Source organism: Lepeophtheirus salmonis, chromosome 13 (genome assembly GCF_016086655.4).
Source record: "Lepeophtheirus salmonis chromosome 13, UVic_Lsal_1.4, whole genome shotgun sequence".
NCBI lineage: Eukaryota > Metazoa > Arthropoda > Copepoda > Siphonostomatoida > Caligidae > Lepeophtheirus > Lepeophtheirus salmonis.
Genome location: NC_052143.2, coordinates 25,933,046 through 25,960,017, shown reverse-complemented (window position 1 = coordinate 25,960,017; position 26,972 = coordinate 25,933,046). Strand labels below are relative to the sequence as shown.

The following is a 26,972-nucleotide window of genomic DNA, read 5'->3' as shown; positions in this document are numbered from 1 at the left end:
TATGGGTATTTGGAGGCACTCCAAGGGGTACTTGAGATTTTGAAATAATATTTTACAAGTGTTACATAACTCAGGGTCATCCGCAAGAGTTGGGCTGGAGGGGTTCTAATTACGGAAATTTAGTTTTTTTTACGAAAAAATTCATTATTTGAATTTTTTTTTCTAAAAATTTAATATTTTATTTTATTTTCTAAAAAAATTACTATTCCCAATATAATTTAATTTTCGTTGAATAGCTATGTATTTTTAAATTTTTCCCCCAAAAAACTTAATTTTTTGTGAAGAGCTGCGAATTTTTTTTTTTTTTTTTTCAATAAAATTAATATTTTGAGAAAGCAAAATTATAATTTTTAGATTTATTTTCAAAAAAATTCCAAAAACCCATCCCCCCTCCAAAATGTAATTCTGAAGACACCCTTGTCACTGAAGCTAAAAATGCTTGGTACTTGGATTAAATAAATATTTTACAAGTCTTACATCACTAAAAAAGGTTGATAATCCCTGGTTTAACAGGTACTTCATTTTTTCTGATGTAACTTATATGTATAATTTGAGTTATCCAACATGTTGCTATGATTCAATGACGCCGAAACAATAATTACCAAGTTATATATTATTTATTAGGTATTTATACTTAGTGATGTCCAACTAAGAACAAAAAATTGTTATTTGTGTATGAAATTCATTTGTACATAATAAGGGATCGGAATCTGAATCCGGTGAAAATTTGGTATCGGTACATCCCTAGTTTCATCTGTTCCCATTCTCCCCTATATGTCTATGATCAAATCACCATGATATATGCAGAGTCTAAAATCTAAGTCTAAAATATATTATGTCATTCAGTATGATCAAAAATTTGATTATAAAAACTTAGATAAATATATTAACGGAGTACATATATTTTATTCAAATGGTTTTTTTGGTATCATTTTGAAATAAATCATAATAATCAAATCGATTATTTGAATTAATAGCTTTACTACATATACATATGTATGAGGTAATATGCAATATCTATTTATCATTAATATAACATCTACATCAAATCCTTTTTATTCACGAATTTTGTATTTAACTACTATTGTTTAATGTATACTAGAGTAGGTCTGCACCGCGTTACCCGGGACATTCAGAGATTAAAATCAATTTTGAACTCTTCTTCTGCATATAAAACACAAAATAAAGACTGCAAAATTAGAAGAGTTACTCTTGCAGCATGTTAGTTTTTTTAAATTCAAGTTGAACTGTCCTTTGCTCATATTATTGTCAAAAATCCTTTGTCTGATTCTTTCTCCTTCTTCTTTAAAGGAAAGTGTACAAAGATATTTACTTACCTCCAGCGAGAATACTTCTTTGAATTTTAAGGTCTTTGTTTTTTGTTAGACAAAAAAATCGTTTTAGAAGAATGTTATTTTAAGGCTGTCATGGCCTTGAAGGTCAAAAAAATTGTTACCAGAACCATCTCTTGAGGCTTAAAACCCTACATAAATTTTTTTATCAAAATCCATTCCTTGGGTTGGCTGTGATTCCCGGACACACTCACTGGCATTTAATATATAGATTCTAAATTTTTGCTCAAAGAACCAAGATTATACAACAATCTATAATATTATAGACTCAGTTAATAAATACAAAAATAATCCTTTTTAATGCTACCTTTGTAAAACTTAAAATTAATTTACCCAACGAGTCTCTTCATTGCCAAAGCTATTTTTTCTTTCTTAATTATGATTTATACTATAAGGTATAGTTATTTGGCTTGAGTTATAAAATATACATTACATAACGTTGGTTTTTGTCAAGAATCAACGACTTTTGGCTCGTGAGCTATAAATAATAATTATCTCATTATTCAAAAATAAAAAGAAACAAAAGTTTTAAACCTCTTTGTAGCAATGAATAGATTATAATAATAACTTTAGCACAATTCAATTAGAGTTAAAGGAAGCAGAGTCCTTCCTCTCCATCTCTATTTACCTACTGTGCCTACAATGAGCAATATACGCAAAAAGACATATTAATAATTTATATCTTTCTATATTATCGAAGCTATAATAATAATATTAATAGTTATATTATTTATAGAATTACCTTCCTCCACATAGGCATATATTTATTTGTTTGTATGAATGTACAAATGGTCTAAACGACGTGTACATAGAATTAAAGCATGAAATAGATTCCTTATATTTTCTTATTTCTTTTTATTGTAGACACATACACACACACATAGATATACCTATATATATATCAGGTATCTTATCTCTTCAACAATACATTACAACAACAGTTAACGCAGGAAGGACATATACGCACATACAATCAAAGAGTATAAATAATTATTATTAGACTCCTCGAAGTACCTAGTTAATAGTTAAATGCTTTTAAGTGAACGATTTTTTAAAGATATTTTTAAAATATGATAAGGAATCGTATTCAGTAGACGACGGTAGGAGATAAATAAATCCTATAAATAGTATTTACTCTACAATGAATGTACATGTTTGATAGCTAGAGTGTGTTTAATGGAAGAAAGTTGAGGGAATCTAATCACAAATATCTTTGGGGATGGCGTTTCTTAATTCAGTTTTTGAGGGTACATAGTTTGTGATTAAAACTAGTGGAATTTTTTGGAATGGAAAAAGGGAGACACTTTTCACACTAATGTGATAAAAGGTAGGACATTTTAAAGTCTGTTTAAAGGTGTGAGACCACACAAACGATGAGGAAGGGAAAACAGAGTTTCAATAAATCCATGCAGGTAAAGAAACTTGAAGGAATGATACAACGAAATATATCCTTCTTGAGGGGTTAATAGTTTCATCTTTTGACTCGTGTCATTGTCAGAGATGGGGTTCTTTTAGAGAAAAATTAGGCCTATATATAGTGATGAAAGTCTAGAATGGAATGGTCATGTTAAAAAAAAAAAAATCAACCAAAAATCAACATAGTAACCCTAACAATTTGAAGAATATTTTGGAGGAGAGAAAGAATCATGCTCAGTAAGTTTCATTAGATCAGATACAATAAGCTGTGACAAGGGAGGAAGGAAAGAAGGAAATAAACAAGGTACTTTGCTAGAATTACTCGGAGGTAGATCCCCACGTCTACTCTGAGTCCAACAACAATTAAAACTCTGCAACAAATCCTCTTGGTAACGCTCTGTCTTTTATGAGTAACACGAAATTTCAATCAGGGTTTGAATATAATTGAATCTATTTAGGACCAGCTGTTCACTACACAGGAATTAACTAATAAAAATAACTGCTAAGGAAAAGAAAATTCATTTTTGAGATTATCAATTCCAAAAAAAACGGGCCAGCTAAAAATCCACTGGATTTAAATCACTGCCAATACGTACGCAGGTAGAGGTGCTATGAAATTGCTCCAAGCTTCTATAAAGTGAGTGCATTGTGCGTATCTTACAGTTTTAATATACTCACGCACCACAAAAGTTCATACCTCTAGTCATTTTTTATCGAGAGTGTGTGAATGAGTGAAGATAGTTTACAAACTATTATTTCAACCATCTTATCTCTTCTTTCCTAAGAGGTGTCTATACATGTTGCAACTTGTATAACCAAATTGTACAAATTAAAATTTATTCGTCTTAAAATGCATGATTTCATTACAGCATTTATCATTCTAATTACTAACTATTAAAATTAAATGGTTATTATGCATTATTGAGTAAAATACCTGTGAACATTTGAGCAGTATAATCCACAGCAGAATACTTATATTTTTGTAATTTGTATTAAAATAGTCAAAAATTACACCATACACAATATATCGATCCTCTATAGAACATTCAATCATTGCATCATCTTCATTCCAAATACTGTAAATCCTTCATTTCAAATTATCTATCTCATTTTCTGTTTGCAACTCACACAATTTACATATCAACTTAGAATTTGAACAATAACATCAGTACACATTAAGGAACTTGACACAAACTGCAAAATTATTAAATTAATTGTATACCCTTTGTATTCGTTGGGAACTAATTGTTTATATATCCCTACTATTGATGGGCGTAGAAACCCTTCAAAATGTGAACTAGGAGCATTTAAATAATTGCAAACCAACTGAAAAAATGCCTACATATGCTACTAAGTACATTTCTTTCCTCGTGTGCTGCAATCATAATTCATATCTTCGTTTTAATGCAACGTAATTCCGCAACTCCTCTTTAAATACACATGGGATAACTCAATTTATTAATGGGTTCTTTATGTTAATACATTGGTGGTTTGACTTTAGTATGAATAAATATATATTTATATGTCTGCTAAAGGTATACACTGGTTTTTATATACATATCTGTGCCTCCGAAAGGTATTTTTGTGCTTATCTCTCCCATGTTTCCATATAGGTCTATAAACATTATTTATGGTTCTATATGATCTTGTATGTATTTGCAAATAATATATAACAATGATATATATGTATAACATCAATTGGAACACTATATCGACCCCCCTCATAATAATTGTCATCAAGAAGCAATTCATTGCTCATTTTATTAAATCAAATACGTGACATAATGTGTCCTTGTTCGTTTTATTTGCAAACAATTTGTTGATGAGTACATAGTCATGTAGGATTGAAAAAATATTCAATGGATACTTTAATTTATTTGATTGAGATGTGATTTGGTGGATAATAATTTATATGTCCCTTTAAATGAATAAAAATAATATTAAAATCAAGAAAAAAATAATAATGTGTGCATATGAGGCTATGGCCAAAGGAATAAAGTGCTCTACTTTCAAATAGAAGAAGAAAAGTTATAAAGAAAATAAAAAGTTTTTCACCTTTAAAAAAAAATCATATAATATAATATAATAAATTCAACATTTTCTTTTTATATAATAATCAAATATGTTAAAACATTTCCTTTTTTATTTATTTCAAAAAGGGGAAAAGTAAAGCCCGGCATTTCAAAGCTATAAAGTATTTGTATGTAAATATATTTTATATGTTATCTTTTTCATTATTATTATTGATTTTTTTTTTGACAAATATATATTTTACGGGGAATCTGGAAAAACGGGAACTTTGCTAAATGCCACAGAGGCCATGTGCAAAATACCCGGGCAATCTATAACATTTCCAAAAGAGTGGTTCTTTTAATTTCATTTACATTCTGACGTAAAATGATTGTGAGTATTTTGATTATTAAATAATGTATCGCAAGTAATTTGATAATCTAGTGTAGGGATGTCCAAACTGTGGGTCCTGAGCAACATTGCGGCCCGCCGGATGTATATGTCTTGGTCAATACTCTATTTCACTTAAAATAAGTATTTTGTTAGCAAAATGGTCGCAATATCATCAAAACGCGTAGAGCACTCATGCTACGTATAAACATTGAAAAATATTTGACGGCATCTCGTTTTTCTGATTTTGACCTTTATTTATATTTTATCTAAATAAAAATAAATTTTTATTTAATAGTTTTGTTTTTTATAGCCATTTTTGGAAGAAATTTAACTTAATAGGTTCAGTTTTATTGATCAAATTGCTTGAAATAGATTGTTTAATAATCTCATAACTCTATTTTAAATTCGATAGACTGCCCTGGCATTTTCACATTGCCCGCTCTGACGGGATTTTGCTCTTTGTCCGGGTATTCTACACATTTCCTTCTCTAACGGGCATTTTGTATATTGTCTACCTTGCCCGTACCATATGTATATAATATAATATATCCAATTTACGTCTAGAGAAATAAACATTTCAAAACAATATTAAAAAGTAAGTAAAAAACCTTTAATTAATCATCCAATATTCTTTCCCAAAGCATATTCCTAGAAAAAATGTCAACACGTGATATCCTACCTACTAAAAAAGCAGCAAAAACAAAAATGCATAAAACTTCTTTGTTGACGTAGATCGATATAGACTTTCTTTCTTCCAATTTATTTAGATAAGAAAGGTGGTAATTGAAGAGTAACTTTTATTTATAGGTGCACAAAATGATCCCCCTCCCCAAAAAAAAAAAAAAAAACTCTCCATGGTTGATTGTAGAAATAAATAAAACAAGCTAACTCAAGAAATTTTAGTGCACTCATGTACATTTTAATGAAAAAGAAAAAAGGGGGGGGGAGGGAGAATAACACCCCTTTTTATATCAACACCCCTGTATTTAATCATTGAAAAATAACCCAAAATGAAATTCAGAAACGGTGGAGGATTCACCTTGTCCATCTAATCCATCTTACATATACAATATTTAACTCAAAGAGTTCTTGACACTGATCACGAATCTGTCATTAGTTTTCAAGATTTTCCGACGGGAATTTTTTGAGTATTTTTACTCTTTAGTAGGCTTGAGCCAAAGTTAATAGAAATACAAGGTTATACCATCATATAATGGGGATTGGTAGAGTTTTCAATTTTGATGTATCGTACCGACTGATGGGCACGCCATAGAGTATAACAACGGTACTCTAGCAGTAACAATCAAGGAAGGGGATATATAGCTAGTCTTTATAACAGTTATACTCTTTCACGTCACTATTAAATACATGGGGGATGTCAAACATTTGAAGGAAATGCGTATTGGATAACCTTGTATTTCTATCAACATTCAACAAGATTTAACTTATTAATTAACAATAGAATTTCAGCAAAATTATTAGTATAAATAGATGTTTGTCTGAGCTCCTTCAATCATTAGTGTAGCCGCCCTTTGCAGCAATGATGGCTTCTACGCGGCGGAAGGCCTGGTACCCACTGCAGTTGTATTAGTTTGTGATGGTGTCCCAGTGCTGGCTGACAGTAGCTTTGAGGGCCTCGGTGTTTGGATGACGGACACTGTAGGCCTTCCCCTTGATATGTACACAAAAGATGTAGTCAAGGGGATTGACATCAGGGCTCTATGGGGTCAAAAGTATCAAAAAAAGCTCAAAAGAAATCAAAAGATTCATTTAAAATAGTTTTGCAAAGGAGGAGATTTGTTTCTTTCATTGCTGGTGTCAAAAGTGGTTCCACCCTCACAAGGCTCTCCCTAGCCTCTTTTTTGATAGCTCTTTGGACATACGGATGTGAAGCCCCAAGTTGTTTTGCATGGTCTCCCATGGACTTCAAAGGATTATTCTGGGCTGTTTTCTTTAACTCCTCAGGATCCCGTTTGGCCTTTTTGAGAGATGCCTTCTTCTTTTCTAACGTTTTAGACTTGCTGACGGCGTAGACGGTGGTCGTGGAGACGCCCAACGGCTTGGAGTGCGCGAATGAAAATTTGTCAATCACGTTCAAGTGTCATTTTCTGTACTTGTACGTAAGCTAGAGAGCTCAGATTTGTTTTGTTTTGAAAATAATCGTTTATGCTTTAATATATCGAAATATGAATGGATTTCAATTAATTATCCTTCATTAATTATTGAACTAGTAAGTGTTCGATTTCAATGAAACACCCGGTATTTGGAGTTAATTTGAAGAAGAAAATTAGTTCAACAAGCTCGGATAGATCACAAAGAATTCACATCTACTATAGAGCATCAAAGAAAGACTATAACTACTCATGACATACCTACACACACACAAGATACATAAATAGGCCATAAATCCATAACGCCATCACCTTTTCTTTTTGCAATAATGCCAATGTAACACGAGACAATGGTCCAAATTCTTTGTCTGCTCCGTGCACAAAGAATTCTCACAAGACTATCAATTATATTATAATTATAAGCAATGGTTCTTAAATAATATTTACACATCATCAAAAAATGTATGTACATATAGGTTTTCTTAGGTACATTTAGACTAAAAGAAAGGCATAAATAAAATTTGATGGAAAATAAATCCACCTACATCCATTCAATATAAATTAAAAAATCCAAAAAAAAAGGAGCTCAGAGGACGAACTCTCCTGTTTGTACGAAAATACATACATAGAGAAAATATTTTTAATTAGGAATTTTGTATCATAGGAATGTACGTCGATAATATTATGTAGAACATACTCTTGCTACATGTTAAGACCAGAGTGTAGGCTGCATTTTAAATAAATAATTTATTTATATGTTGAAATGCATCATCTAAAAAAATATATATATGAATGTACTAGTGTTGAGACTCAGTCCAGCACCGAATTTTTTTTCGGTTTTCGGCTTTTTTTCGGCATTGCAGCCCACTGCCCATTCTCACTTCAAGTTTTATTTTTTTAGCAAAATTGGCACAATATATATAATCAAAGCGCGTACGTATACTCCCCAAACCATGGAAGTGTTGAAAAATCATCGCTCTGAGATGGAGGTCATTTTTTTTTTTTTTGAAGGATTTATTGTGTAAAAAGAAAAGTTCATTTCATCAAATTTTGAGGCTTCTGTGGACGTTCCTTAATCGAATTGCCAGATTGGTCTTTTTTTATATTTGACACCTAAATTTGAAATAAATATGTATTTAATGATTTTGTTTCATTAAATCATTTTTCATGAAACTTAATTTCATACGTTCTGTAGCCAATTAAAATGTACAAGAGGCAATGTGTCCCATTAAATTAAAAGGTTCGATGTTGTGTTCTTACTTAAGATATTATAATTATAATGTATTAATCCAGGCTCTTCGCCAACCCAACGGGTAAAATGAACATAAGAAGTGGTGACTCACGACGAGATATAATTTAAAAAGAGTATATTTTATAGTTTAACTAAAATACAAATACTAAATAATATACGCGCTAAGATACATGGAGATGAACCGACCTAGGGGTAAAAAGAGAGTGACGATGCAAAATATCAACTTTATAGCATTTAATGTTAAGGGGGTACACAATGTTAAAACTAAAATATGGAAGGATTGACAAGATACTACAAATATTAGACATCCCTACTTTAGACTGATCTAAAACAAATTTTACCGTTGGACTGATTTAGATCGAACTTTTCTATGCGACCGGTCTGGACAGATCTTTTTTAAATGACAGAATTAGTAAGTTCCAACAAAAATCATAATGGTCTCAGATCGGTATAGAATTTCCAGAACAAACCCCAACACTAGTAGGTACCTACTTATTCGTAAGAAAGTGTAGGATTTATTATTACACACACTTTAAAAACGATGTTTTACCTATTTAAGGGTTTTGCATGCTCTATATTATGAATATTTCAACCTAAAATAAAATAAAACAAAATGATAATATATGTGCACACGAAAAAGTGGTGTGGATATTTTATCATTGACATGAAAGAATTTAGCACTATAATTATGTGTATTAGGCACAGGGGTAATTTATCTGCTACATAGTTTCCTACATAATATATTTTGTATATATTCATAGGGATGGTGATATAATAATAAGCTTTAAATTGTCAAAACAGGAGAAGAAAATGAATATATGCTAAAGATAGAAGTGAAAATAAGATCAAGTTTGCAAAACATGCAAGGATATGATGTTGTATTATATGTGTACCGGGTGCATAATTGAAATTTGGACATACTTAACAAATATTAAAAAACAGTAATAATCGAAAAATGGCCGCACAAAAACTCTGTATTGGTGTGAAACACACACAAACAGAGATCCAAAACTTGACTATGGCAAGCAGACATACTATTTACAAAATCAAAAAGGCAACTAATCAACGTGGTCAACCTTATATGGACTAACTTGATCCCCTATATAACAGATGCCCAACCTATACCCCGCGATCTCCATTACGGTACGCTTAATGGGGCGCTCCATTACTCATTCTAACTTCAAGAAAAGTAGTTCTTAGCAAAATTGTGACAATTTCATCAAAATGTGTAGAACGCTCATAATACGTACAAACATTGAATACAAGAATCTTTAAAAAGTTTTATTTCAAATAACCGCCTCCCCATAATATAAATTTATGGACACTCCTGAAGAGAGGGTTACCAGATTCACCTTTTTTGAAGCAGTTTGGCCTTGAAAAATTAGATTTTCCTAAATTTGAAATAAATATGTATTTAATATTTTGCTATATGAAGACTTTGTCATGAAATTTAATTCCATAGGTTATGTGGCCCATTAAAATATTTCAATGGGCAATGCAGCCCGTAATATTAACAGGTTAGTCATCAACCACAAAACCACCAGAAAAGATTACACAGTCCCTTTTGGAGACCAACACTCAATTCTGTTAGAAACAATAATCCAGCCATACACGCCAGATGCCTACCCACTCGACTGTTCCTTCTGGCCACATATCGAGGGCAGAGATGCAGAACAAGGGCACTGTATCAATGCTTCTGATAATGAGCATTGAAATTATTATCGCCTGGAAGAACTTCTGGTGGCGCCTTGAGGCCATTATCACAGCCGAAGGAGGCCAGATCAAAGATTATAAATGGCAAACGCATTGCCAACATCAGTACAGAGTTCAGTAAATGTAACTCCCTAGTTTAAGAAATAAAACTTATTAAAATTTCAGATTTTAAGTGTTTATTTTCCAATACTGCACCCAGTATACAAGCAGTCTGAACAAGTTGTAACCAGAAAATAGGATGAAACCATTTAAATGAACAATTTATAGTAGATACTTATGATAAGGATAATGCTTTAATTGTTCTCCATTAGATGGCCGATATAGGTATTAAAGGAATAATTTATGACTTTTCTCATGAAAATTACTATTGTATGTATTCTTCAGCACATTACTAAAAAATTAAATGCCTACAATTCCGTTACTCGTAAATAAGAAACAATTAAGTTATATTAATTCATCAAACTACTTGGTAATTAAAATGATTGATGTTATTTTCTTCAATTTGCTCGTACAAGTTTCAACTTGTACAAATCAATACTTGTACACAACATAGCAAATAATAAAACTTTTAAATATTTATTATTTCTTGGAAAATCAATGAATAGGAACAAGCCTTTCGGCAATTTATGTAGGTATAAATGATTATTCAATAGTATTTTTTATCGTTTTTAAGGGGCAATTAGGATTAATGACCTATGAAATATTACAAAATAAGTGAAGGTACTTGAGTTAATGAATCAAGGCCACAACAACAATCACCACAACTCCTTAAGTGAATGACAATATTTTTTTGTAATTCTTTCTTCACTAAAGATTTCGCTTACTTCATCCTCATAAAACATAATTTAATTCATTTATATTTTAATGGCCCATGAGTTGATTTTATAACTCATCAAATGTCATTTATTTCCATATAGGTATAAAAAGAACAAAACAACCGTGAGAAGGAGGAAAAAAACAGAACTTCCTCTCCGTATATAGCAAGGATATAGACTGCAGGAGCGTCTGTAGGGGGTAAGCTGGAGGGCTGTAACTGGAAAGCTAACCGGGGATGGGGGGGTCCCCATGCCCAAAAAAAATTAAGAATTTTTACTTTCATTCGAATTTTTTTCCTCATTCGGCCAAGTTATGCAGCAGGGCAAAAAAGTTTGAAATTTTTTGTTCAATAGCTATGGAGTTTTGAATTTTTTTTCTAAATAGATGTGATTTTTTTTTGTTAAAAGCTGTGGATTTTTGAATTTTTTTTCCAAAAATGTTGTATTTTAAATTTTTTTCCAAAAAATTTAACTTTCTGAGAATAGCTCTGAATTTTGAAATTTTTTTTCAAAACTTATGCAATTTTGCAATTCTTTTCCCAAAAAATTAATTTTTGGCGAAAAGCAATGGATTTTTGAATTTTTTTTCAAAAAGTTATGAGCGTTTTTTCGCTTAATTTTGACAATAAAATTAACATAGTTAGAAGTATCTGATTAAGATGGCTTCAAAATTTCATTTGGCTAATCTCTGTTCTTGAGGAATTGAATAATTGCTCACATACCGGTGCAACTCGACGATTTCCACTATTTTATCGACTTTTTCGATGATTGGTCTACCAAAGCGTGCCTCATCTTTGATGTCCAGATAACCAGAACGTAATCGTTTGAACTACCACTTTGATGCTCCATTCGATGTTGTATTGGGTCCATAAACAGCAAAAAAAATTTGGTCGTAGTGATACTGAAGAATGTAGCAAATTTCCTCGTTTTTTAGTTCAATTTTTGAACACTGTAACATACAACTGGCTTCACCAAACACACAACTGTAAATGAACTTCTTCTTCTTCCACTCCTTCCTCACAGATGACTCAAAATAATAAATGTTGCAGTGTGGGGCTCGGCAGGCTTTGAACTTCATTTGTCACCAGAAGCTGCAGTGCAGTGGGTTGAGTTCCGGGCTCTGGTGTAGCTAGAAATTATGAATTAAGTAACTAAGAAGACTCCTACAACGATCCATAGGGTATTGTTGACGCTTTTGATTAAAGAAAGACCTCTCCTCAAACATCTTTGACTTTGCCCCTACAACCTTGCCCAACTTTGACAAGGAAGACCGGGCTAGGAACTTCTTTTTGATAATTCGACTATGGACATGGTTTAGTTGTCCTTGAAAGAGGGTTTGTTAGTTTCAGAGGTTAGCTTGACTGGCCTATCCCTTGAAAACGGCCATTGATGCCAGATTTTCAATGCAGGTGATTGTGAACGCGGTATACAGTGTTGCGATTGACCCCAAACTGCTTGAAGCTGTATTTGGTGTGATGGATCAAAGTTGCAATCGCTAATCTTTTTGTTTCCATCTTCGCTGTAATTGAGATATATTTGTTTGCAATATCTCGTTTGAAAGATAACAAAAACGACTTTTCATTAATGTACCCAACTTTATGATCGAAACTATATATACCTCTCAAAAATACAATTAAAGGGGTGGCACAAGACTCATTCAATACCCAATATTATAAATTATAAATATAATCCAAAACCCAAAAATAATAAATAGTTGCAGAATAACTGAAATAATGAACTACACTATTTATCTATGGACTAAAATGCAGATCTCTGTGTGTATCGGGGGAGGGGGGTTGTCTGACAATCACGATTCAAATCCATGAATAGATTTTGAAAAAAAACATTATTTAGCTTCTTAAGGCTCCAAAACCGTTCTGGTAGCATTTTTTTTTTGGCCTTAAAATAGCAATTGTCTAGAAAAACAATTTTTTGACTAAACAACAGACTATTTTATATAGAACAACAGATAAAAACAATTAAATTCCAAGAATTTTTTTCCTACATGTTGGTATGTATAAACAGCAAAAAAAAAATTCTTTTAATGAGATTATAAGGTTTAGAGAATAAGAAAAAAGAATAAGACAAAGGATTTTTGACAATAATATGAAAGTTGACTAAACGACAGTTCAACTTGAATATTTTTTCTTCTCTAAACCTTAAATGATAAATGATTCTAAATTTTTTTCTCTTTTATAAAGAAAAAGAGTTCATAATTAATTTTATATATATATATATTTATTCTCAACCAAAACAGGCGAATATAGTTGATATCAATAAATAAGTAAATATGCCATATAGATAGTTTTATTTATTTACATATTTTTTCTTTTTTTTGTGTCCCTTTTCTTTGAATTTTTTAATGTCCGGGCAGTGCCCGGCAAACCTACTCTATTTTTTATGAAAATGAGAAAAGAGAATATATGAGATGTCGTCATTTATATTCCTTAACTTTTGTGACAGACACCGCTGTCATAACTTTACAATATATGACACTGCTGTAACTCTATTTTTAATGGTTTTTAATATATAAAAGGACCATCTCTCAAACATTTGAGATTTTTCCTTTCATTCACAGACCCCACACTTCTGACAACCCTGCATGTGAAACCCCGAATTAATTAGGAATACTCACAATCCTGTTTTGACTTTTTATCTACGTAGACCATGCAATAAAATTCAAGACGAAAGAGAGCAAATATTAAAAGCAAATGCTATAAGCATCTGCAAATCAAGTTTGAGTGATAGAAAAGCAATTAATTTGTTAGATAACTCCCCCCCCCCTTCTTTTTTGACTATTTCTTAAGGCACTTAAGCCCAGCAACAAGTACACACATGATGATTAATTATGAATGATGTAGGCAAACATAAATAAATTAATAAGAAGTTGAATGCCACTAAGATACCATATGACATTATATCATACAATATACGTTCATTTATAAGCAATGAAAGAAAACAAACAACGAATCAAATCACTTCAAAACAAACATGGAAAAGATAAGAGTCATTTAAAGAAGAAGAAAAAAACGAAGATAGTATTGACACTTGACAAAAAAATACAAGAATAAATAAAAATTCTGATACTTGATCAAGTTCACACATTACTTCATCAGTATGTATTATATTCCCTCCCTTACATGGGCCTTCTGCATACCAAATGACGCAAAATAAAGGGTGTATGTGTATTTATAATACATCTTATGAATGCGGAGTTTTGTTTTGAGTGAGAGATTTTATATACATTTGAATCTTCTTTTGAAGTGACTCCTGATGGTTTTTTTGATATTTTTGCTTGAATCAAATACAACTCAATTTCTATACAATTTCTTTCTATCCATATATCTATTTATTAAAATAAAACCTTGTAACAGTACATGGTATGTACAAGGGGAAAATAAACCATACTTTTCCCGTCCTTCTCACGTACGTTCTTCTTCTTCTTCTGCCTTTTTGAAGAAGTAATACTCGTAGTAGAGATGGAGAAAATAAACAATTTCATGCACAACATATGTATGTCAATTTTGTGTACATAAAATTACAACTACAATAGTCAGAGACGTCCGCAGGGGGTGCGCTGGAGGGGCTGTACCCCCCTCTCAATATAAAATTATCATTTTTTTTTACAAAAAAATCTATATTTGAAATTTGAATTAATTTTAGAAATTTTTTGTAAGCCGCAAAGGATTAAAAAATAATTTCAATTTTTTTTTAGCATAGCTTTGGATTTATATTTTTTTTTACAAAACTTACTATTTGAAATTTAATTTTTGAATTTTTGTTCCAAAAAACTTAATATTTGAAATTGACTTGATTTTAGAAATATTCTCACTTACATTAAATTTTTTAACAGCTGTGGATTTTAAAAAAATCTAAATTTTTTAATTTAATTTTTAAATTTTTATTCAAAAACAATGTATATATATATATAATCCTGACGCCCCTAAGAGTACAAATCTGAATCCATCACTATATAATATAATTGAATCCATATTTAGAGCACGTTATGACCTTTCTCCAATTCGCCTTTTATTACATATCTGTTGACATTTAGTTATGCTCACACTATTATAATATATTAGTATAAATGATTAAAGAAGAAGAATACAATAATACATAGAGGGCGTCGTCGTCCTTGTAATAACTACTTTGTCTTTCAATCAAGAACATATTATGTGTCATACTTTCAAGCATAGATGCTGCTATAGGGTAAGCAGTATAATATGGATGTTATTTCAACTTTCAACTCAATTAGAAAAACTATTATTAATAAATATCTATAAAATAATTCTCCAGAATTATCTTCTTCTCTTTCCATAATCCATTTGCCCTTGATTGCATAATAATAACCCTTTATAACAAATTACACAATGGCACATACATACTCACACAAGGGAGTGGATTTGATTACAAATTACACCATTCATTATTAAGAGGAGTGAAATCTCAAAATCAATTACTCTTTTACGTATAGATATTATGAAGGTAGGTACTACACAATATACATATTTGGTTTGAATTTCCTATTATGTGCATACCTGTAAGTACACACTTATATGTGGCAAACATAGGACCTAAAATTTTAACTTGTTCTAAACCATATGAACCAGTACGAATCAGGTATAAACTGCATTCAATCTTTGCTTAATGACATCATCTTAAGTAGGCATCAAAGACAGAAAAATATATTAAGACGAGACTCAGCCATGAAATAAGTGAGAAAAGACAACTGGGCTGATATAATAGTAAGAAAATGAACCAAAAAATTACATAGAGATACAATGAGTAGAGTTTTTTTTTTTTTTTTTTTTTTTTTGTGATGAAATGTCAGAATAAAATATTTAAACTTTAATTATTCAATTTTAAGGTCTTTCAATCACGTAGCATCTCTATTTATCCCTTAAATGACAAGTAAGGCACTCATGACATGCTGTTGTAATTTTTGGAGAGTAGGGATCAATGGATTTAAGTAAAAATATGTAGACCTATTTCAGGGAGAAACAGGTGAATTTTCTTTGGGGAGTGGAAAGCTTGAAATGACATACATATATTTATTGATTTTCAAAACTTTTTATCGACCATTTGTTATGAAAGCCCAAAATTTGAAATTAATTTTACTTTTGACTAATTTTTCTAGAAAAGACAATGTGTACAACAATTGTGTTATTACTATTCCCCTCTATAGTTCCAGGTCTGAGGAGTACATTTAAAAATAAACTATTTTTCATCACAATCATTCAGAATGTGCTATCAAAATTATGTTCATACTATATCCTCATGGAGTCTCTCCTTGTTACAGCACTGTTCTAGTAGAGGGCGCTTTATGATTTTTAAGGGTTCTAGGTAAGTTTGTCACATGACATATTCGCCACCTTTGCATATTTTTTTATATCATCAATTAGAACTTTACTGTTGTACCTCGATCAGATTAATTATATAGCAAAGGGAAGAAGAAAACAAATATCAATATGATTAACTTATCATTAATCAACCATTGTTTAATGAATTGTATAGTCAACTCAGTTGTTCCTAGATTTTGAATTGCATACATTCAGTCAATCCATCATTTTTTGGGATTGCAAATATTATCCCAAAATGGAAGCGTTGCTTAAAATAACACGTGATGTTGAAATAAAATTACAACTACGACACATATTATAGCTTTATAAGTGTACAAAGTTCATATGAGTTGACCAGCAGAACATTCTTATTAATTATGATATTTTCCACCACAACAGACTGTGTGATTGGAGCTTGTGCGCCTCCAGATAGTATAAGAGCTCATTGACTAATCCTTTTTCATCATTATTTTCCTTTTTTCATATTTTCCTAGTTATATAATTAATCTGATCGAGATACAATAGTCAAGTTCGAACTGATAACATAAAAAGGCGTTTAATATATTATGCGGCAAAATCTCGAGGCAAAATTACAAGCAAATAAAATGTACACGGAAAAATTACCAGTAACACTTTTCAAGGACTGATAATAGGGACTAATGACAAAAATCCTGTGGACAATAGGCATGTGGAAAAAAAAAACAACTTAAAATCAACATGGACGATTTGAAGAATATTTTGGAGGAGAGAAAGAATAATGCTCATTAAGTTTCATTAGATCAGCCACAATAAGCTGCTACAAGAGAGGAAGGAGAAAATGATATAAACAAGGACATTTGCAAGAATTACTCCAATCTCGATCCCCAAAACTACTCTTAGTACATAACTCCACAACAACTCATCAGGAATTAAATAATAATGCAAACTGCTAAGGAAAAGAAAACTCATTTTTCAGACTACCAACTCCAAAAAAAAAAAAAGAAGCAAAAACGGGCCAGCTAAAAATTATTCCAGATTTTCATCACTGGACATAACATATCTTAAGTACGGTAATAAGGACAAATTCACAGCCCTAATATACAAATATTTATTCAACTATTGTTACTTTCTATTACCATAAAGAATTTAGAGATGTGAAGCGTTCTCTTTTAACCTATTTTGCATGTACCCATCTACCAGACGTCTTCTAATAGTAATAATAATAGAACAAAGATTTGTCATTTTGATATCTTATTACTGTATTTGTAGCTACTGTGTATTTGGCCTCTTCTCCTTACCCTAATTGCTTGTTGTAATACCTTGTAGGTACAAAGATATATATTGTATATTATTTAATAGATCTCTCTATACCTTTAAAATAAGACAAAATAATTCTTCCCCTCAAATATGTAGTGTATACGTATACAAATAAGTATTATTATAATATCAACTCCCACAACGAAATAATAGCACAATACACCAAACAAAAGATTTTTTTTTTTTGCTGAGGAAAAGTTATTTGTACGAGGGAATCCTTCCGTTCAATAGGAACTTATCAAACTAGTAATACTAATATAATTTATAGCATAGAGATTGTACTTCTTGAAAGAAATTGTTTTGAGAGGGGCTAATAATAGTATTAATAATAAAAAACCAACTCCTACAGACCTTTAAGTGATCCAATTATTCCATTACTATTGTAATTCCTCCTTTTCTTGACCAAAAAGACTTTCTTACCACTACGTTCCTTTCCTTTTCTCCCCCCTCGGGGAGAGAGAGCCGTAATTTTTTTCCGATCCACAGCATCAAAGCATACTTCCGAATTCTCATCATATAAAATCTCCGAATCTTCCTCCTCTTCCGACTTCATCCTTCCTTCTTGTAATTCACACACTCACTAACTGTTGAATCACAAAAACTATTTTTTTCTTCCACAAAACAATTTGCACATAATTTCTGTCAATATAATAATGATCTCTAATACTATAATGATCAACTGATTCATTCATTTGGAGAAAAAAAATGAAGTATCTAGCTGCATAAAATACTTTTGAATATAGATACACTCACTCATAGGATGATGTTGATTATATTGATGGTAAAGTTGGAGAGGCAAGCCGGGAGTATGTCAGTATCACTCAGGACCGTGTGTTCCTTACTATACATATACTATTATATTCTTTAATAATAATATCATGCAAGCGAGTATGATGAAGAACTGAAGAGGGTTCATGAAGAGTGAGTACATAATAATAAATATTGTGAGGGAAAAATGTATGTTCTCTATATGAAACAAGGATTCTCAAGAGGAGTGGGTGGTTGAGATGATATGAAGATGCTGTTAGGGATTACGGTAGTGTGGTAGGGATGAGATACGTTGAAGGGAATTGAATTAAAGGGATAATTACCCTAATAAGCATACAACTTAGATTATACATAATATTAATATGTACCAATTTAGGAACATTGAACCGAGAAATAGCAGGACCAACTGACGTACATATGACGTAGGATTGTAATTGGACGAATACAGATGCCCAGAGCTTATTTACCCCTTACAAGACCGGGTGGCTAATTAGTAATTACCTACATCCTTACTATATAAATTTTTTATACTCTTTTCTTCTCTTTGTAAAAGAAAAGAAGTCACCGACGTCCAGAAGACATGACTTCATTCCACAAAACTAAATACTTATTGAGAGCAACTTACTTTGGGACAAAAATGTGATTTATTTGTAAAGTAAGAAATAATATTATTCTATTTTGTGGAGGAAAAGTAATTTTGTATTTTCCGCCCTTTTTAAACAACTAAGTATATCTTGTTCATTATTGGTCACATCGGATCATACGATAAGATGTTGTAAAGGTGCGAGTGTATACTACAAACGCTTTTTGGACCGTATTATGCTTGACCGATTCAATCGTGCGTAAGTTATAGAGGTCTTAAAGGAAGAAATTCGACATATTTTACATTTTTATTATGTGAAAGGGAAAAACTTATTGAAAATTTACAATTTATTTCGGAATGGTGTAGTGGATGTCAATGATGCACCATGAACTGGCAGGCCTGTCGTCGAAAATGTTGATAAAGTAATTGAGAATAACGAGATAGGCCGTCATGTAAGCAGTCGAAGTATAGCCCAGGAGTGAAAAATACGAAATGACTTCCCCCAACTTATTATAAAACGGAAGCCCATACTGTTATGTTCCTATAATGTACATTATTATTAATTTCTTTGTAATAATAAATATACCTACTGCAATTAAGCAGAGCTGGGGATTCGGACTCGACTCAAAGGGGTAGTCAAAAGACTTTTGACTCAAACAGGGCTTGTGACCAAAAGAAACTGGATAACCACTATAGGTAAAATGAATTTTTACATTTGTTAATTTTAATTGCTCGAAATTTTACTGGTATTCTATTGCTAACAATAAGACTCTCGACTCGTATCAAAACGACTCGAGAGTTTCCCTCGGGATTTGACTCGGACTCGTGCGTAAAGACTTGACTCGAGAAGAACCCCCAACTAATCTACGCGTCAATAGTTATTTATAAGAGCTGTCTTTATTTTGAATAGGATTACAAATTATTTATAATATACAGTATATACAAAATATATTTATATTAAAGCAGAATATGCTTTCAATAGAGACAGGACACACAATCCAGAAAGAGGGATTCTCATTATGTCCTATTATCGTCATCATTATTGATATATTAGTAATAGTATATTGTTGAATTCATAGGAACAACAATGAATGAAGTTTTACAAACATATGTATATTCTATGTTATCATCTTTTTGTATCCTTCAATCTCCCAACAAATCTCCTTCCATGTTAGAACTTAATTCTTAATCAAAATAAGTTTTTTAAATATATTTATATTATTATACATATAATGGCATGCATGCCTTTCAAAAATCAACTTGGCTGTGTGTATTGTAATTGAATTACTCTCCAATGACCCTCCCCCACCCTTCACTATTCAACTCTCTCATGTTACAAGCCCCTTATGTGTATTGACTAGTGTTGTCTTTCGGTTTGTATATCCTAACCCGGTTGAGACCGTTTTAACTGCAACAAATTTGGTTCAACATCTGCGTCGACCAGTCTTGTTGTAAAATCTAAACATTAAAATGATTTTTTTGTTGTAAAAGAGAAAACTTTTTTTTATGAGCTAGCCTTTTTTCTACAAAGTAAATTTTTGTCCACGGTCTGAATTAAGATCAAATACCGGTCTTGGACCGATTCTCAACACTAATACTTACATATACGCAGAGGCCGCAATAAGTCACACAAAAGATATACACATGAAGAAAATTGAAGGATTTTTGTTTTATTTCTTCATTTTAACAAAAAAATAATAATAAAATAATTTCTAAGGCATGCATGCATGCAAGCAGGCAAGCAGGGTCATAACCTATGGATTGAAAAATCATTAACTTTTTGTATTGTACATATATATGTGTATATTTTTTTTTTTGTATCGTTGAGAAGGGGGACGATTCTTTATGGATATGAATTATGATTCAACCCTCTTTTGGTGTATTTTTTCTTTCAATTTCACTTATTGCTTTTTCTTAAAGAAATTTCCCTTCTTCCTTACATATATCTCGTGCCTATATACATATAGGTATACATACACTTCAAAGGATTCCCATTCGCCCTCATTACAAATCCTCATTGATATTTTTATTCCTATGACTAAATTATCGCATATCAATAAGTCATTGCAGCATGACGATGGTGCCTCAAAACCGGTTTCTGTCTCATCCTCATGGCAAAAAGTAATGGAACGGGTTTTTTGCTCTTTTAAATAAATACTTTGTCTTTCTGTGATAATATCCAACTGGGATCCCACTTTATCCCACCCCCTTCCAAATGAGAATTCTTCTTAAAAGTGTTGAAACTTGGTCCGAGACCTAATTTTATAATGGTTCTGTCTTAAGTAATTTTTATAGACCTAGATATTTTGATCTCATATAAAGATCAATTTTCTACCCATTCTTCATTAACGAGTTGTACAAATATGATTTATGCAACAAATTTAATTTCATATAATGGTTGTAGCAAGGTTAATAGAAATACAAGGTAAGACCTTTATGAAATCGGGCATCCTAGAATTTTCAATAGGATGTATTGTACAGACTGCTGGGCAAGACGGGCAGATTTGGACAAAACACGCAACCACTCATAGTCTATTACGTCACTATGGTTAGAATGTTTAATTTAATACATCGTACCGTCAGATGGGCAAGACCCCATATTTTGACAAAACACGCAACCCCTCATATAATATGACGTCACCATTAAAAAGCGTGGTGGGAATCAAACATCAGCCGTACACACATTGTGGTATAACACTGCATATTTTTTAACCTTGGGATGTAGGTAGTTTTGTGTAGGTACCGTCCCATCCAGCCTAGTCTCACTGTAGGCCTGATATCCAGTCAAGTCCCACTTGTCGTACCTTAAAGAAGGTATAATCGATCCCTCGTGATGTCATTGAGGGTGGTCTTTCTTTTTTATTGTTCATATCTGTTTTCATCTGTTTATATTTCATTGTATTATAATAGACTCATGAAAACTTTTTGCTATATTTGTGATATGCTCTTAATACCAGGGATGTATGGTTGAATATGAGAATGTTTTCAATGCTCCTTCATTTTTAAAGATATTGTAACAATTTAAAAAACAGATGAAAATTTCACTCATAACGTTTCATCTTTTTGATATGGATAAACTGGATCAGAGGCAGTATTACTTCCAAAAACAAACAATCAAAATGCCTTGTTGACTCCCCCCTCCTACATAATAACAATGACGAGAGTTCATGATTTTGGTTTCCGACCTCCCTCGTGGAAATAAAATGATTTCGGAGAACCGAAAGTTAATCAATGTCCCTGTTAGCCCAGATTCCCAAATTTATTGGATTACTGTGAAAGTTCGAGCAAGGGATGGCCCATCAGATACCTATGGTGGATCCCGAAAAAAAAAAGAAAAGGACACCGGATATAATTGAGTAAGTGCATCTAGCTGTGGAGATAGATTGACGTGTCACAGTCAGGGAGCTTTCCTTGAAGTACGAAATTTAATTGTGGACCGTCAACCAAATCTCCACCAAATATCTTAGTCTCTCAAAACGTTGTGCAATTTGGATACCTTGAATTCTCAGAGAGGAGCACAAAATGAGAAGAGTGGAATGTACAAAGGAATTTTGTGAAGGCTTCTCGGAAACATCCGGGGTTATATAAATCAATTGATACAACTGACTAGTCTTGGCTATCCTTCACCACATCCGAAACCAAAGAACAATCAAAACAATGAGTACCTAAAGGAGGTCAAGCTCCAATTAAAGCAAAGGTCCTTAATTCATCCAAAAAGTAATTATTATTCTATTTTTTGATTACTATGGCTTGATATACACTGATTATGCGCCAAAAGGCCAAACTGTTGACTCAGATTACTTTATCCACGTTATAAAGACGTTTTTACATCATTTTGGCAAAAAATACCGGAACTGAAGGATGGAAATTGGACCCTTCACATGGTCAATGCCTGTTCTCACACTTCCAATCAAACTAAAAGTTTCTTGGATTCACGTAGGATTAAGAAAATATCCCACCCAGCCTATTCTCCCTACTTTTCTTGTTCCCTACAACCAAAAAAGTTATCACTGGAAGATCATTTGGGACCGTGGCAGAGGTAAAATCAGCTTGGGAGGGTGTCACAATCCCTAATTTGGAAATGAACTTCGAAAAGGGTATGGACAGGTGGATTCGGTGATGGCAAAAGAGCGTCGACATTAAAATAATATTATTTTCATGTATTCTTCTTAATTAATAAATTACCCTCGAATTAAATAATTTGCATATTCAACCCTCGTGCATATCTAATATATCTTATTTGGCTTAGTAAACCATCGACCTTTATATGAAATATTCCAAGAACAGACATTTAAGGAACGGTTCCAAAGAATTGAGTTCTAAAGCCGGTCCCAAGGACCGGCTTTTTCTAAGATTGGGCTCAAAAAGAACTGACACAACTATAGTTGTTCATAATTTTGAAAGAAAATTGACTTCATCAACAATTCAATTTATTCTAGACTAGGTATTGTAGCTCGATTAATGTTTAAATGCAGCCCACTTTTCATTCTCACTTCAATTAGTATTTTTTAGCAAAATTGTCAGAATATCTTCAAAACACGTAGAACACACATACTATGGTTTGCAATTTTTGAAAAATTATCGCTTCTGCGAGAATTTTTTTTAATGAGAAAACCTTTGAATTTTTTTTTCAACGGATTTTTTTTCTAATAAGAAAATGGTCATACGATTAAATTATGCAGTTGGGCAAAAAATAAAAAGTGGTTAGGCTTTGAAAAATTTGATTTGCCCTAAATTTGAAATAAATAGTTTTTTTTTAATAGCCATTTTTCATAACATTTGATTTAATAGGTTTTGTGGGCCATTAAAATATTTCAAGTGACAATGCACCCCATTATATTAAAGGGTTGACCATCCCTCATCTAGACTGTATTTGAAATTAGACCGAACTTCTTTTAAGTACCGAATGAGTTTTATCCACTAAAAATCACAAGACAAGGGGTTCAGACCGGTCTAGGATTTTCAGACAGAAACCCAACACTAGTATGTACAGCAAAATTCATATTTGGGTAGATATTATATCTTCATTAAGAAGAAAAGGGGGGGAGAAGAGTTTTGCACAAATAAAGAATAAATACATTAATACTCAAGGAAGATCATTAAGAAACACACACAAACAACTGTGGAATGAGAACTTTTTTTTACCCACTTATACAAAGACTCATTTTAAAAGCTCATAGCAAACAAAGACCATAATTTCTACTTGGTCATATATATATGTATATAAACATATATATTAACCGTTAACTAATACGAAAAAAATATCTATCTGTAACGTCTTTAATCACTTTGAGAAAATAATTACGATGAGAAGTAAGAATAAAAAAAAATCTTCATCATGTCTTTTCGGGCGTTTCTTTTTATTTCTAATTGAAAAAAAGTTTAGCAATAAAAAATGTAAAGACTAAGAAATATAAGTTCAAATTTTTACGATTACCCATTCTTAATTAATTTTTCTTCACCATTTTCTATTCTATTCTATTTTTTTCCTCTTAAAAATGATATAAATACTCACTTATATGACCTATTTTCCCCCTATAGATAAATAATATGGTTAAACGTACCATAAACAATTAGCAATAAGCAAGTTGATCGATATATGGATATTATATTTTTGAATGACACAGATTGGGTGAAAAGTTCGTTGACTAAACACATTTATTTGGCAAAATTCGATTGATTAATTCACTATAGTTAACTTTGAGGGCGATACAACGATAATAGCAGTCATACAATTGTCCAATGCCATTTGTACAATACGATTTATCTTTAGTCTAAAAATAGTCGTCAATTTTGGCGATTATCTCTTTATTACACCTTAAAGAAATTCCAGTGAGTTTTATTTTGAGGTTCAAAAAAAAATTGAGGGTCAAGAAAAAGTGACTCTGGACCAGTCTTCAAGCATTGGCTACAACAATACTTTTTTCACTAAAAAAACAATACTTTATTAACGCACAAAATTATTTTTAATTTATTTTTTTAAAGATACCCAATGTTGCTTCACTTACAATGCAAACGAATTTTTTAGTTTGAAGGTTGATACTAACTAAAAGTCATAAGATTTAATTGTATTTACACCATCTCAGGGTTGTCCCCAGGATTATATAAATATATATATTTTTTTAGGGAGAGCTTGGTTTTTGAAAATTAAAATTTATGGAAAAAAATGGAAAAATTAATTTTTCCAGAATTTTTTTTCAAAAATCACAGCTACTCATAAAAAATAGATTTGTTTTGAAAAAAATCTCAAAAATCCACAGCTGTTTACAAAAAATTAAATTTTTGGCGCTAAAATTCCTTATTTTGTGATATTTTTTTTTTTTTTTTGGGGGGCTACAAAATCTATGTGTAAGCTAACCAATTTTTTTACCCGACATAATAAATGAAGCTTATACATATATGTATGAAGAAAAAAAATACTAAGAATTTAAGTATACTTTTTGATAAAATCATAACATGCCTAAATCTAAATATTAGTCATATTAAGATGGAAAAAATGTACACCATTATGAAAGATGTTTAATTAATAACTGAGTCATCGAGTTCCTTTAAATATTTTATAACAACAAAGAGTGCAATTTCACCACTCCAACAAGCATAGTTTTAAATGTGTCATTTGTAAATTTGAAAGGGGTTTTTAGGAAGACAACTATTGAAGAAAAGTTAGAAAATGGATCAAACAAAGTTGGTCTGACTCAACATCATTTAGATGTTTGCATTTGGTAGGAAAAATATGTATTATTCTCGGGCCAGAAGGTGTTTGTTTCAATCAAAGTTACCGTAATACATAGATCGCATTATCCCAAAATTACGGCAGTAAACCTTAAAATTAAATAATTAAGGTTGAATGATTCTATCCTGACATTTTCATCATAAAAAAAAATCATTTTTTGTATCTGAATGTCATTTGTTTAGTTCGTATTTAGGATTGTCATGTCATTATAACAATGCAACTCTGGTTTTAGACTTATTTCATGAATAATTCACTTAATAAACAATAAAATATTATTCCATCTTTGGTTTCAACCTATTTCTAAATAAATTATGCATAAGACCTTCGCTTTTATAGAGAAAATTAAACAGTATCTAAATACAACTAAGATAAAAAATACTAAACTCACATGTTTTCTTACTTAGAGTTGTTTTGTACCCATTCATTTAATATATAAATACACAATATATCAGTATTGATTGGTATAATAAAAATGCTTTGACCTATCAGTCTACGATAGTTGCAAAGGTACTCTCTAAATAACGATACAAGATAGGGGCCAAAAACTTTTCGGAGTGAGAGTTCAAAATTAGCAAATAATTAGCACGATAATATTTTGAGGGGGTTTGATTTTTGGATTTTTTTTAAATTTCAAAAATCCATTGATATTTACAAAATATTTCAAAATTATTTTTTTTGGAAAAAAAATTACAAAATTTAATTTCAAAGATGATTTTTTTACCCCTATTCCTTAATTTGGGAAGGGCTACATACCTTCCAGCCGACCCTCTTGGGATTCCCCTCATTGTCTGGAATCAAACAGTTTTGTCAAAAAATCCGGAATCTTTTGAAGGCATATCAAAGATAAGTAAAGCTTTCAATAAATTACTGTTTTGAGATTAGAAAAGGAAAAAGAGTTATTGCATTTGCTATTTTTTTCTTATTTATTTATTCTTTATCAAATCATTATCGTGATCACATCTCCCACTAATAAAGAAGCTATAGTTTTGCGCGAACCTTTCTACAATATAATTAATATTATCAGTGAAATCACTAACAAAATTGATTCCAACGTCTGAATTGAAATTAATGGATGCCATGAAATTGGGAGCCACATACGGGATGACAACAAAATATTTTTTGTAGAATACGTCGTTATAAGTATCCTAATAGTCTCCCATCCAGATTCAAACGACACTTAATATCCTCGTC

The 26,972-nt window shown here is 31.4% G+C and overlaps 1 protein-coding gene across 4 annotated transcripts in view; it reads right to left on the bottom strand.

The window, feature by feature from the left end:
• Magi (membrane associated guanylate kinase, WW and PDZ domain containing protein magi) overlaps positions 1-26,972 on the bottom strand; it is a 169,131-nt gene that overhangs the window by 113,147 nt on the left and 29,012 nt on the right. Inside the window, exon 1 of one of the 4 annotated variants that reach the window (XM_071893017.1) lies at positions 18,049-18,487. The exons of 2 other annotated variants lie outside the window; for them this stretch is intronic. In XM_071893017.1, coding sequence (XP_071749118.1) covers positions 18,049-18,250 — 202 coding nt within the window. In that variant the 5' untranslated portion in view covers positions 18,251-18,487. Of the gene's footprint in view, positions 1-18,048; positions 18,488-26,972 lie in introns of those variants that run through there. One more of the 4 variants, XM_071893013.1, reaches the window with a different exon arrangement.